Raw genomic sequence first — 13654 nt, 5'->3', positions numbered from 1 at the left:
TGATTTGAAGGCTCCGCAAGGCGGGAGAGTTCGGGGACTAGCCCGAAGTAATGTGACAAACGGTTCCAGGCGGGGAGGTGTTTAGTTGGTAGTCCGACGACGTACCGAATCGGGAGTCGAACACTGTGTGCGTAAATGCATAGTCTAGGTGTGGGACTCACAAATAATTTTTGGTTACTTTTGCCCAGTAATTGAGATCATTTATTATACATAAAACATAATTATAAAGCAATGACATTTTGATTATACAAATATCTAATTAATGTATAAATTACGGATGAGTTAGTAAGTACATGAAAGTCCTGGGGGTTTAACGTGAGTACCTGCCGTGAAGGCATAATCCCACGGTCCTCTTCGGACACGGATTGATTTTGGGATCACAATCAAAGCCCCGCCATGCAAGCACAGCGGTCCTGGTTTATACTGAGTGCAGGCTCAGCATTCATACCAGTGGATGCGAGGCCTATCTAACACCTCTGCTGCAACTAAGGGGTACGGCACCCGAGTTGTACAGCGCAACTCCACGCTTGAGCTCCGAGGAGCTCTGTCCGTAATGTAGGCATAACCACAACCATCATGAAACTCCCACTATGGGGCCTACCGCAAATAACCGGGCCGAGAACACATCCTCCAGGAATTCTCCTGGAGCATATGCTCTCAGAGGGTCGTCCCGGTTCCCATGGTACCAGAGAACCTTCACCACTTCAGATGAGTCCCTTGCAGACTCGGGTCTGATCGCCCTCCTCGAGTACGTGGGGACGAGTTAGTAAGTACAGAAAAGGAAAACTTGACTGAGATTTCTTTTATTTTTTACATCACTTCTCGATTGCTTCGCCAGCCTCGTGACTCTCACCTCGCTACCCACAGGTAGGCGATCCACTCAGGCGGGTGAGTTTCACTTCGTGGTGAATTACATTGTTCCCGTGCGGAACCCGGACGAATCCTTGTTAATTAGCATGTGCCTCCACACTACCCCAACCCTTAAGAAGTGCTTCCCTCTGTTCTGCACTTCATATGGGCCCTCATATGGTGGCTGCATAGGCTGCCGATGAGCATCCACTCGAATCAAGACGTGTGTGCAAATCTCCAGGTCTCTCCAGCAAACGCAAAAACCCAGTAGTGAAAAGGGCCGAACTGATATCGAACACAGGATCGCTGGGGAGTCTCAAATTCTCCCCGTATACTAACTCGGCGGAACTGGCGGGAAACTCCTCGCAATGGGCTGCACATAGGCCAAGTGAAACGAAAGGCAGGACTTGCGATCACGAGGAGTCATCGTGTGCCATTTTAGCGACCTTCAGTGTCCTATGCCAATATCCCAACAACCCATTGGATTGCGGGTGGTACGCAGTCATCCGATGGCGTTTGACGCCCAGGAGTTTGCCCAACTCTGAGAGCAGGGTAGACTCGAACTGCATTCTCTGGTTAGTAATGACTTCGGCCGGAATTCAAGCGTAGGATCCATTCACGACAAAGAGCCTCGGCGCGGATATGTCGGCCAGAGGTATTGCCTCAAGCCACGGCGTGAACGTATCGATGATTGTTAAGCAATACTTAAAGCCATAGTGTCGATGTGGATCCCATGAAAACACTTTGCAGACTATGGACCTACCTCTTTCTGTACGTGCTTGGTGACTTTACACTTTTGGCACGCGATGCACTGTCTGGCCCAGGAGTTAACATCCTTATTCATTGGTGGCCAGAAATATCTACTAGTGACAGGCCGATTCATTGTCCGAATGCACAAGATCGTGTATTGCATGGAATACTTCCTTGCGAAAAGCGGCCAGAATATATGGTCTAGATCCCTTTTCGGAGGTCTCGCAGACTATTTCGGAAGTTGAGTAGAAAATAGGAAGCTCTCGAAATTTGTATCTATAGTTGTCCCTGAGGCTCTGAAGCACTGCGTCATCCTTCTGTGCCTCGACGATTGCCGAAAAATTGACGGTGGCTGGGATTTTAACCTCCGGATGTTGGATGTCCGAAGTAATCTGGCTTATGAAACTCAAGCGCCGGAGTTGGCGAGGAGACGCTTTGCCGGGTTTCTACTTAAACGCGAAGGTAAGAAGCTTGTGGTCCGTAAACACTGTGAACGTCGTGCCTTCTAGGGAGCATCGAAAGTACTATATTGCCATGTAGGCGGCTAATAGCTCACGATCATAGGTGCTGTAGTTCTGTTGAGTTGTATTCAATTTGTTAGAAAAGAATCTCGACGGCTGCCAGATTTGGTTCACCTTTTGATGAAGGGTAGCGCATACCACGATGTCTGAGGCATCGACGAATACGGCTAGGGGTGGATCTGTTTCAGGAAATGACAGGAGTGTAGCGTTAGCCAGCTGGCGTTCGGCTAGCTCAAAAGCCTGGATGACCTCTGTAGACCACGCACGCACGCGTGAGCCTTTAGTCTTGGATCCAGACAAGTAGGCATTGAGGATCGCTTGATGTTGTGCGGCTTTGGGCAAGAAACGGCGATAGAAGTTTAACATGCCCAAAATCTTCACAGATCCTTAACTGTCTTAGGTTGTGAGAAGTCGATGGTGGTCTGAGCCTAGTCTGGATCCGGTTGGATTCCCTAAAGGGAAATTATGTGGCCTAAAAACTTCACCTGCTGTTGAAGGAATTTGCACTTTTCAACGTTGATTACAAGACCGACCTCTAGGAGATGCTGAACAATGCATTAGAGATGCTCCAAATGATCAGACTCAGAAGAAGAGGCGGCCAAAACATCATCCAAGTACACGAGACAAAAGTTAAGGTTTCTCAGGACAGAGTGGATGAACCTCTGAAAAGTTGCAAAGTTGCGTTGCACAGACCAAAATGCAGCCGTGTGACCTCGAAGAGTCCGAAGGGTGTGCATATTTCCGTTTTCGGAATACCTTCCGGAGCTACAGGGATTTGATGGTACGCCTTGGCTAGGTCCAAGGTCGTGAAAACACGGCAGTTCACGAGGTTATGCACAAAGCTGTAGATGAGTGGTATATGATAGTGGTCTGGAATGGTTTGAGCATGCGGACGTCTGTAATCGCCACATGGTTGTCAATTGTCATTGGACTTTGGAACTAGGTGTAGTGGAGAAGACCAGCAGCTGTTTGACAATCTGCAAATACCCTGCTTTAAAAGTAGGTCGAATTCTTTCTTAGCAACAGTGAGCTTCTGGGGTGGCATGAAAATATGAGAGCGAGTTGTGCGGAGGTGGTGCCGTACATCATACTTTGCCGGCTGCGAGAGACTACTTTCGTTAGTTATGTTGCTGTATTTTTGCAGAAGCGTACGAATGCAAAAGTCAGCATCCTCTTCAGAAATGATCGAAAGATTAACCGTAGAACGGATGGCAAGTTTTCTTGAAGACCCGAGCGAAGTTACGGAATCTATAAGAGACCTATTCTGCATATCCACTAGCAACCTATAGTGGCCTAGAAAGTCTGCGCTTAATATGGGACTACTGATGTCCGCGACTACGAAACGCCATAAGAACGTTCGTCGAAGTCCCAGACTTACGTCCATTTGCCTGTAGCTGTAAGTATATCTGGACGACGAATTTGCCGCCGCTAGTTTCAGTTGTTGGAGAATCAGTTTGTGATTCCACTATACCGGGAGAAGTGACACGTCTGCGCCTGTGTCGAACAGTTAATAGCTTTTACTCGAAGGTCAATTGCTAAGCGGCGTGGAGCTGCGTTCTGGGTAGCCGCCACCGGCGCTTCCAACGAGTTTAGTTTTTTGAAGTCGTGAACGAACACGGGCTGACACAACTCTTTGCTTTGTCCACGCAGATACGGTGGTACCAGAAAATTGCAGGACTCGTTGAAGACCCCAACGCCCGACTACCCGATCGCCTATTTCGGTAGGCGGTCCGCAAACGAGTTGGGGACCTACAACCCGAACGTAAAGCTCCAAGTGTTGTCGGTAGTTTGGAGACGGTAGCCGCGAGGGTTGCCACCGTCTGCTGCAGCTCAACAATTTGGCAGGTGGCTTCCCACGACACTTCATTGACCACGGGGCGCACGTGTAGCTCTTGGATTTTATCAGCAGTAATTGCTAAGACCTCCAACGATCCGGAGTCCGCACAGGCCAAGATGGTCTTTTGCGCATCCTTTTTGCTCCTCAGCTATCAATCTATTAACATCAAGATGTTTTGAGATGTTTGCACACAGGACTGAAGTAAAGACCTTGTAGATGGTAGGAAGACAAGTAATTGGTCGACATTTTGAAGGGCAAGAGGCATCCTGTTCCTTGGGGATGAGGAAAGCTATCCCCTTGGTGAAAAATTCTGGAACTAAATCAGGATTGGCAATCATCTGATAAAATTGATTTGCTAATATTCTGTGAGTGCTCTTCAACCGCGTCAGCCAGAAGTTGTGAATCTTGTCAACTCCCGACGCCTTCCAGTTACCTGCCTTGTCAAGGGCTGGTTCTACGTCGACTTTAATTACGTCAGGGAGGGCCTTGCATGAACGCATAAGATGTGGGAGCCACTCTGCTTCTAAATTTCAACGGCTAGATTCGCTCCAAACACTTCTCCAGAAGTTTTGATTCAGATCGAGGTTACTTTCCCTACCTGAGCTGGTGAAATTTTTGTAGAATCCTTCTGGATGAACAAGGTGTTGTCTGCCCTTCGCTGAAAGCTTTTTTGGTACCTATGGATACGATTGAAACATACCGCAAGTTTCTGCTTCAGCACCTCGAGGATTCCTTCGATTGTCATATCATTGGACAGATGGTAGTTTCCAATGATGTTTGCAACGTATCTGTGCACCCTTGGTGATGGATTTCCAAGAAGTACTTGCGTGACACGACCAATTTCCTTTCTCAACTTTTCGACTCTCTTGTTGAGTCGAAATACCCAGAAAGTCCTCCTGCACATACCTCTGTTATTCGCTCTAAGATGTTGATTATGGAGACGAATAACCGTGGCAGCTGCAACGTAGATCAGACTGTGAACCTTTGTAGCAATAATCTCGCTAGCCAAACGGTCATCCAAAATTCTATCAACGTAAATACGTATATATAAATTCTGTCAACGCGGCAGGAGTCAACAATTGGAGTATCAGTAGCATTGTGTAAGGCTGTCTTCATAAATTAGGAATAGGCTTGCGATAACGACAGGTGGAAAAGCCTAGATGCTTCTGGACACATCAAACTTTTCCTGCGACAACCTGACATGTATACCGGAAAGTTTATCCTGCAGAAGACTTGCAGGAATATTGTAGGCATTCTGACAGGCCAGAATTCACTAGCTGGACATATATTTAGAATAGGAATTATACAAGATGATACATGGACGAATCAGACATCAGATCTTCGGTGCTGATATGCTCCGCCTGCAACGGACAGCATCACATCCCCTAATGGAAATCCTACGAGTCTAGTACACGGTCTGAGTGCTCACAGGCTATAGCTTCTCGCCCACCAGAAACACACACACGCATATCAAAGAGCCAAGCCACTTTCCCGCCGAATTCCTTGACAATCGGTTCAGCCGTCTTCGAGTGAATCTGGTGTGACAGACAGAGATTTAATAGATTTTAGTAAGATTTTGTTTCCCACAAAATTATTGCTGACCGAAGATACTACTTTGGATATACACTGCAATAATAAGGCCAATCATTACCTATGGGGTGGTAACCTGAACAGAAAGAACTGCACACAAACCAGGGATTTACACCAAAGACTGGCTTGCGTCTGTTTCAATGAGGCAATGAGGACATGCCCAACGGCATCCCTGAAGGTCCTTCTGGAATTAACTCCTCTCCATCTGCAGATAGAGATGCAGGTAAGGAGGACAATATTCAGGATGGTCGGGAGTATCAGTGAGGCGGGAAGCTGCATAAATTGAAGGAAGATTGATATCCTTTCTAGGCGATATCCCAAATTATTGATACCAAGGGATAATATAACAACCAGGTCTCACTTAGATAACACGTTGGAGTAACAAGGCATACTGGGAAAGTAAATACAGCTTAAACTGGCAATTGATTACTTGGTACATTGACGGATCCCTCACAGCAGAGGAAGCGGGTACCGGGGGTCATTGGTCCAAGGAAAATGTACTTGAGGCAGCGGACGAACTAGCCAAGAAGGGAGCAGGGACGAACTAGCCAATAAGGGGGCAGAGGCGCCTTTACACGGGTCAGAACCCCTCTTTGGAATAGGAAACCGGTTCATGAGTATGAGATTAAAAAATGAAGAGGAACGGTTGAGGGAGCTATAATAGGCGGGCCCACTAGGAATGAACCAGCCCAGGGTGTTTATTGGGGGATACAAACCCAAACACGCAAAGGATTGCTTAAATCTCACCAAAAGGAACCTCCGAATCATCACCTGGGGATGATATCGCCTATATCGTTGAAACTCTCACACAAATAAGAGGTAGTGATTGTTATGAGAAGCCTAGATATCGTTAACGGACGCATGTGGGTATTCCAAAAGTCAATCTTAAATGACGGCGAAAAGTTATCGTCAAGAGATCCGTCCTTATCCTGGACACGGATAACATCTCATTAGCATAATTAATTTCATAATTTTCATAATTCATTTGTTGCTAGCCTACAAATTTATTCTTCTTTTGTCACTTTTTACATGTGGGAAACATTTTCAGTGAATCCCTCATTGCCAAGTCAAAGGGGAGGTTACTGTCTCAGCAGGTTATCTGCTGACCCGTCTTGATAGTTGGTTCCACTAGCACAGACTATGCATTCAGTGAAGCTCCTCGACTTTACGCGGTCATTCAGAATATTGTAACTCTTTCCTTCACTTTTCTCAAACGGGCCTAGGACGGTATAGGGCGGAGTTCAAAATGTCCTTAATAATGTATTTATTTTTTTTCTACAAACTTCAAACTTTTTTTTATGTTCGAAAAACAGGTACTGTTGCTATTTGTGACTAATTATTTTAAAATCATGAACGTCTGGAATTTTGACATGAAAATTCAAGCATAATGAAGGCTATATAAGTACATAGGATAAAAAAAGGATACCATTTCATAGAGGGTGACTATGTTCAATGTGAAACCATCGCCAGCGACATGAAATTAATAAATTCCGGTTGCCATACATATCAAAAACAGGTGACATGATATGGGACATATCCTTCTCTTACAGGTACCCACTTGAATGTCCGTCGATTCATATCTTAACATTCATCGAGCGTGCTTCATATGCTTCCCTTCAGGATAATCCTGGTAGCGTCATTTCGTCCATTTTTAAACAATCTGATCCTATCTATACCCTCCTTGGGGGGAATTGATGTCCGATGCAATTAACTGGGTCACTCGCTGAATAATGTTGATATTATACGTATGCAGGGCTTCAGAGGATGGCTCTGGAATTGTTGTAATAGTCATTGGTCTTCATGTCAGCTACGAGTGACTGAGGAAGGACATGCTTACGCTATTCATTCTCAATAGCAGGCAGACGAACTTGACATATTCAAGTGAGCTCCGCACTCGATTCCAATGTTTTGAAGAGTTGAATATCAAAATGTTCGGGTCGGGATTCATTTTACCGGCAAACAAGGGGACAACAAAGCATCTGTGGTTTTCATTTAGCAAAGGAAGCCTAAAATTCGATTCATTCAGATGCAAGTTCCATTTTTACTAAATTGAAAGACAATAGACAAGTTCGTGGAGCAATCACGAATCCTAAACTCATACACTTGACACCTTCATAAAAAACGTGAATTGTCCATTCACGATTACGTGTTTGGTATTTGTAGGGAGTCTTTGAACCTTTTATTTCGATCGTCCTCTTGACCTGCGGCGGTCGACCCCAACCAAAATGTTGTCACTGACACTTTCCAACAGAGGCTACAGCAAAAACAACTTCAATTTACTGCATCATTATCACTAATCTAATTATTATTATTCTGTTAAGGGAAAGCCGCACCGCGTCCTTAAAAATCGATTGTGCCCCTTTTACTGGTTATAGTGTACCCATTTATCATAGTATCTCAAGCAGGCCCATAACCGTCAGAACTTTAGTATGTTTCCCACTTCCAGATCTTTCAGCTTTGCATCTGGTATTAAGTGTTCTCCCAGATGCCTCGACCTACTTTGCACAAGTGCCGGACACTGTCCCAGGACGTGTATAGAGGTTTCGTCATACTCCTCACAAAACCTGCAGGCAGTGTCCGTAGATATCCCTAGCTTTCCTAGGTGATAGTTCAGCCGACAATGACCAGTGAGAATTGCCACTATGACTTGGAGATTCTTTTTGGTGAGGTTTAAGCAATCCTTTGTACGTATGGGTTCGTATCCCCCAATAAGCACCCTGGTCTGCTCCATCCCTGGTGGGCCCGCCCAGTATAGTTCCCTCAAAGGTTCCTCTTCATTTCTTAGATTCATGGCCATGAAACCGTTTCCGATTCCACAGAAGGCTTCCGGGCTGTGTAAAGGCGTCCCTGCTCCCTTCTTGGCTAGCTCATCCACTGCCTCGTTGCCTTCCAACCCAGCATGGCCTGGAACCCAAAGTATCCAGACCTTGTTGGACGAACCGAGTCTATTCAGTCTCTCAAGGCACTCCCAGTTTAGAGTTCACCTGGTTGGACCTAGGTGCCTTGATCGCTGCTTGGCTATCGATGAGAATAGCTATGTTCTGCCCCTTGTAGTTCCTTTACAAATCAAAGGGGGCACATTTGTCTATGGCGTATATTTCTGCCTGGAATATGCTAGTGTACCTGCCCATTGGCTCAAAGAACATTTTCTTTGGGCAAATGACACCGGCACCCGCTCCCTCTGCTGTGAGGGATCATCAGTGTACCAAGTAATCAGTTGCTGATTTAAGCCGTATGTCGCAGCCACGCTCTCCCAGTTTGCCTTGTTACTCCACCGTGTCTCCAACTTCTTATGGAAATGAAACCTCGTTGTCATGTAATCCCTTGGTATCAGTAATTCGGGGTACCGCCTAGAAAGAATATCAATCTTCCTCCGATTCAGGCAGCTGCCTGCCTCACTCATACTACCGGTCACCCTGAATATTGCCCTCCTCGCCTGCATCTGTATGTGCAGATGGAGAGGGGTGAATCCCAGAAGGACCTCCAGGGATACCGGTGGGCATGTCCTCATTGCCCCATTGATACACACGCAAGCCAGCCTTTGGAGCTTATGTAATTCCCTGGCCTTACTATTCCAGTATATATCCAAAGTAGTATCTTCGGGCTGCAACCCCATTTTTTTCCTGCTATGGATCTACAAATCATCAGAGCCCTCGCGGCTTTCCGACATGTGTTTCCAGAGTAAGTTTTGGTCTCGTAATTCCCAAATATTTGACCTCTGTTTTTCGTTTCACCTCCATATCATGTAATGTTATGGCTCTCAGGTGATCAAGCTTACGCCTCCTAGTGAATGGTACTATGGTGCTTTTGGCTAGGTTGATCCGCAGTCCCACCTTCCTGCACCAGGCACTAGCAACCCTTAGTCCAGTTTGGATTCTATCACATATTTGCCCCTACAGATTAAAACAATGTCGTCCGCGTAACCATAGACTTGTATTCCAGTATTTGTTAATACGTCCAGGAGTTCATCCACTACCATACTTCACATCAGCGGCGATAGTACCCCACCATGTGGACAGCCTTGAGTGGTGTTCATGACAATAGAATTTGTACTTGTCGGTACTTCTATTTGCCTGCTTTCTAGTATTTTGTCCATCCAGAATGGCAGGGTGTTTCCCACTCCCTTGCGGTTCAGGGCATCTTATATCTCTGTATGCTCCTTCGATATCCAAAAACGCGCACAGTGCTATTTCTTTTGTTTCTATGGCATCCCGTAATACCTCTGTCAGCTGATACAGAGCAGGTTGATCATCCTGCCCGGTAAGGGTATTGACAGTGATGTACGGAATTACGCTCTAGAACGTTAGTTCTAATATAGTTGTCTACGACCTTCTCCACCGTTTTGAGTACGAACGATGTTAGGCAAATTGGTCTGAAAGATTTAGGCTGAAAAGGAACCTTTTTACCCGCTTTCGGAATAAAGACCACTTTTGTCCGTCTCTATGCATTTGGTATGTATCCCAGTGCTATGCTCCCCCTTACCACCCTCAGAAGAGACTCCAAGATAATTCCTAGGCCTCTCTGGATAAGTGCTGGGAAAATGGCATCTACTCCGGGAGATTTCACTGGTTTAAAAATTCCCACTGCCCATCTTAGCCTAGATTCTGAGCATACCTCTTTTGCTAGTTTCCAGCTCTCCTTCCTGTCCCTTCTATTCGTTGTTGGGGTGTCAGGCAAAATGTTGTCGGACCCCGGGGGATGAGTTCTGAGAAGCAAGTGTACCCTGTCCTCCTCATTCTCGGTAAATGTCCCATCTTCCTTTTTCAAGCAGACAGAGGATATTCCCCCGTCTTTGGCTACAGCTTTGTACAGCCTGGTTGCTTCTGTGATTTTTTCGATCCCTTCATAGAATTCCCTGCAGCCAGTCCCCGGTTGGTTTTGCCCGGTTGAAGAGTTTTCGTGCCTCTGCTCTCATTCTGGCCAGGTTCTTGTTCCACCATGGTACATCCCTTAATTGACTTAACTGTCTTAGCCGGACAGCTGGCCTCATATGCGTCAATGACGACTGTTGAGGTTTTTCACCACTGTTTCTAGTTCCAGTTCGCTCTTGATGTCACCGCCCCCTTGAAGGTGGGCAATGTTGTTGCTCAAGTGCGTTGCGTAGGATTCCCAATCCGTTATCCTGGGATTCCCTATTATTCTTTCTATTTCGGAGTTACCCTCAATGTCGAATCTGATTATTCTATGATCAGACATAGAGGGTTCATCCGACACCCTCCAATTCCTGACCATTCCGTAAATTAGAGTGTTTCCTAGAGTTATGTCTAGTACCTTCTGTCTAGTGCGGGTCACAAATGTTGGAGTGTTCCCTAAGTTATATATTTCTAAGTTATTGCTAAGAATAAATTCAAGAAGGTACTCACCTCTACGATTGGTGTCGCTGCTTCTCCAGACTTCGTGGTGGGCCTTGGCATCGCAGCCGAGAAGAAGTGGTAACGCCCTCTTCTCGCAATACTTCGTCAGTTTTGCGACTTGTTCCGGTGGAGCCCGGATTTCGCCTCCTGGGAAGTATCCCGATGCCACAACTTCCTCTCGAGTGCTCCTCCCGGCTTCCAATGAGACTTGGATAGCCACAAGATCCCCGGTTAAGAAGTCTGAAAGATATATGTATTTTAGATTACGTTTAAGAATTATGCAAGCTCTTGGTTTTTCACAAGAGGAGTCCCAAATTATCTGCATGCCTCCTCCTTGCAGACCGCGAATCTGCCCCCGGTACACCCAGGCCTCCTGAGCCAGCACTATTCCAATGTTCTCCTTGGAATTTGCCCTGGCAATTACTGCAGATGCAGCTCTCGCATGGTGGAGGTTTATCTGGGCTATCTTAGTGCTGGCCATTGACTCCGTTATTGTTTGGAGCTCTTCTCCACTGTCGGAGTGTCACCCTCCTCCTCCGACATGGCGCTTTCCTGCGCGTCGCTGTTCACCCTGAGTCCTAAGAGTCCCAGCTTCTGCTCTTCACTGAGCAGGAGGTCTATTTCCCTGGTTGATCCAGTTCTTTCCGCCTCTATGGCTTCCGCGACTTCTTCATGGATCTCGATAAGTTTTTCACCCGATGCCTCCTCCAAGGTCTCTTTCCTCGGCTTTTCCCTGTGCACATGCACGGGTATGTTGCCAAATCGGTAGTTGATATGACAACTCCGACGTTTAATTGCCTCCAGGGATCGGTCATCTACCCCGATCGTGAGGAGTTTACCCTTGCCCTCCACCTTGCTTTTGAAGACTCTCCATAGTCGAGTATGGAGATCTTTAGTCTGAGCAATTAGGAGTCTCGTAAGGTCTTCCGTTTCTATTGCCGCGGCCTTTGGCAGAAAAACTGTCACCATGTGTGCTCCTGGTATATCATCACCAGCACATGTTGACAGTTCCACCCCTTCCCAGCCTGGCAATCTAGGAACTATGGTTCTAACCCATTCTGCGGTGCCTTCCGTCGCGCAGTCCACCACTATAAGGCCTGGTTAAAAGCGTATCCCGGTGAACACCAGTTTCGACGTCCAACCCGACCGTCTGCTTGACGACAAGGTCCTCAATGATTTCCTGTTCCTCGCTTTTTAGCAGTATGGCCAGTCGAATGCCCTTGACCGCACTAGCATAGCTAATGCCGGGCTTCCTGGGTCCTGCCTTCACCCCTGACCTGCCCGGGTTTTCTCCTCCCGTAGGTTCAGGTCTGAATTTTTTTGGAGCATTCCCTTCATGCGGGCTGATCTCTGCTGCTCGCCGCTTTCTCGGCTCCAGTAGAGATGGCTTAGGTCTGTCCTGAGCCTTCTTAAGGGCCTCTTCTGGTTTCAGGCCTTCCTTCAGATAGCGCAGGTACCATTTACCTCCGGCGCCACTGAGACCTGTCTCCTTCCTGACGTCTGTTATATTTATCTCAGACGTGCTTTTGCTGGTCCCTGCTCTTTGAGCTCACCTTGGATCCACTGCTTGACGTCCTAACTTCTCCCTTCTTGGGTGTAGTCACCTGGCTCTCAGTAATTCGGAGACGTGCCTCCGCCTGATTAACCAGTTTTGGTGCGGTACCGGGCCCTGCTTTTTTGGTTTTTGTTTTCTTTTCTAGTTTTGTACTCATTTGATTCCCACGAGTATGGGGGTTAAGAGGTCCACCGTACCATAGCCCCCCGTAGCACGGTTAGGTCTAACTTACTCACTGAGGCGACCAGGTATCAGTGAGGCTCCGTTCGACTACAGTCAGTTACCCCCGACTGCAAACTATCCAATGGGCACGGTTCGCATGACACCCTGGATTGGAGGAGGTGTTTTTCGACTCCCCAGTCTAGATCCGTAGCGTTTTGTTAATAGTAGGGTCACCTCGTACAGGGTGTGGCTATTACCACTCACTAACGGTCTTGGTAGACGAGAGGCTTGGCCCCTGAAAAGGCACACACCGTCCCAGAGGAGAGACAACTCATCCTTAGAGAGATAGGTTCGCCTCAGGGAGCTATGTTCCGCATCAGTCTATCCTGCAGTGCATTGCTTAACCCCACATATGCTTATACAAAGGAAACATTTTTGGCAATTATTATCTCAAATTTTTGAATTTTCTTAGGTACGATCAAACTGCCAACCAACCAACCCCCCATCCAATATTTAATACTTCCGCATTTACTTTCTTTTTTCAGCTGAAATTCTTCAATCTTAGAGATCTACCACGCCTTACTTCATAGGAACACCTTGGCCCAAATGGAAATCGGAAGTGGGTGAACTGGATTGAATCTGCGACAGCACCACCAACCCTAGCAAGAACATGTCAGGCAAAATGTTTCGTATTCGAAGACGACCGACTTCTCTGCAATATACATGTCCTATATGGACACTGGTTTTCCTAATTCACTTGGCAGCATTCCCATCAATTAGGAACTCTGTGTTGGGCTTGAACATAAGAAATATCGACGTAGACAAGAACACAAATAGCTTAGAAAGTGGTAGTGAGAGGAATAAAAGTTTAAGCCCAGATAGTGCAACATTGGCCCTGTTACCATCCTTGCAGGGCAGTGCTCAAGACGAAAAGACGAAAGATATTGAACTACCTTCGGCCTTCAGCAGGGAAATACTCGATCAGTTAACTACTAATAGTAAGCAAGTTGAACCAGAGAGGGCTAATATAATTTGT

At 46.6% G+C, this 13654-nt stretch overlaps 1 protein-coding gene across 2 annotated transcripts in view; it reads left to right on the top strand.

Moving 5' to 3' along the window:
• LOC119660800 (follistatin-related protein 5-like) overlaps window positions 1-13654 on the top strand; it is a 72524-nt gene that overhangs the window by 4432 nt on the left and 54438 nt on the right. For both annotated transcript variants that reach the window (XM_038069627.1, XM_038069628.1), the window contains exon 2: window positions 13164-13616. In XM_038069627.1, the coding sequence (XP_037925555.1) occupies window positions 13289-13616 (328 nt within the window). In that variant the 5' untranslated portion in view covers window positions 13164-13288. The remainder of the gene's footprint in view (window positions 1-13163; window positions 13617-13654) is intronic.

Source organism: Hermetia illucens, chromosome 7 (genome assembly GCF_905115235.1).
Source record: "Hermetia illucens chromosome 7, iHerIll2.2.curated.20191125, whole genome shotgun sequence".
In the NCBI taxonomy this organism is placed as follows: Eukaryota; Metazoa; Arthropoda; class Insecta; order Diptera; family Stratiomyidae; genus Hermetia; species Hermetia illucens.
The sequence above is the reverse complement of the archived record's forward strand: the minus strand, read 5'-3'. Positions and strand labels throughout refer to the sequence as shown.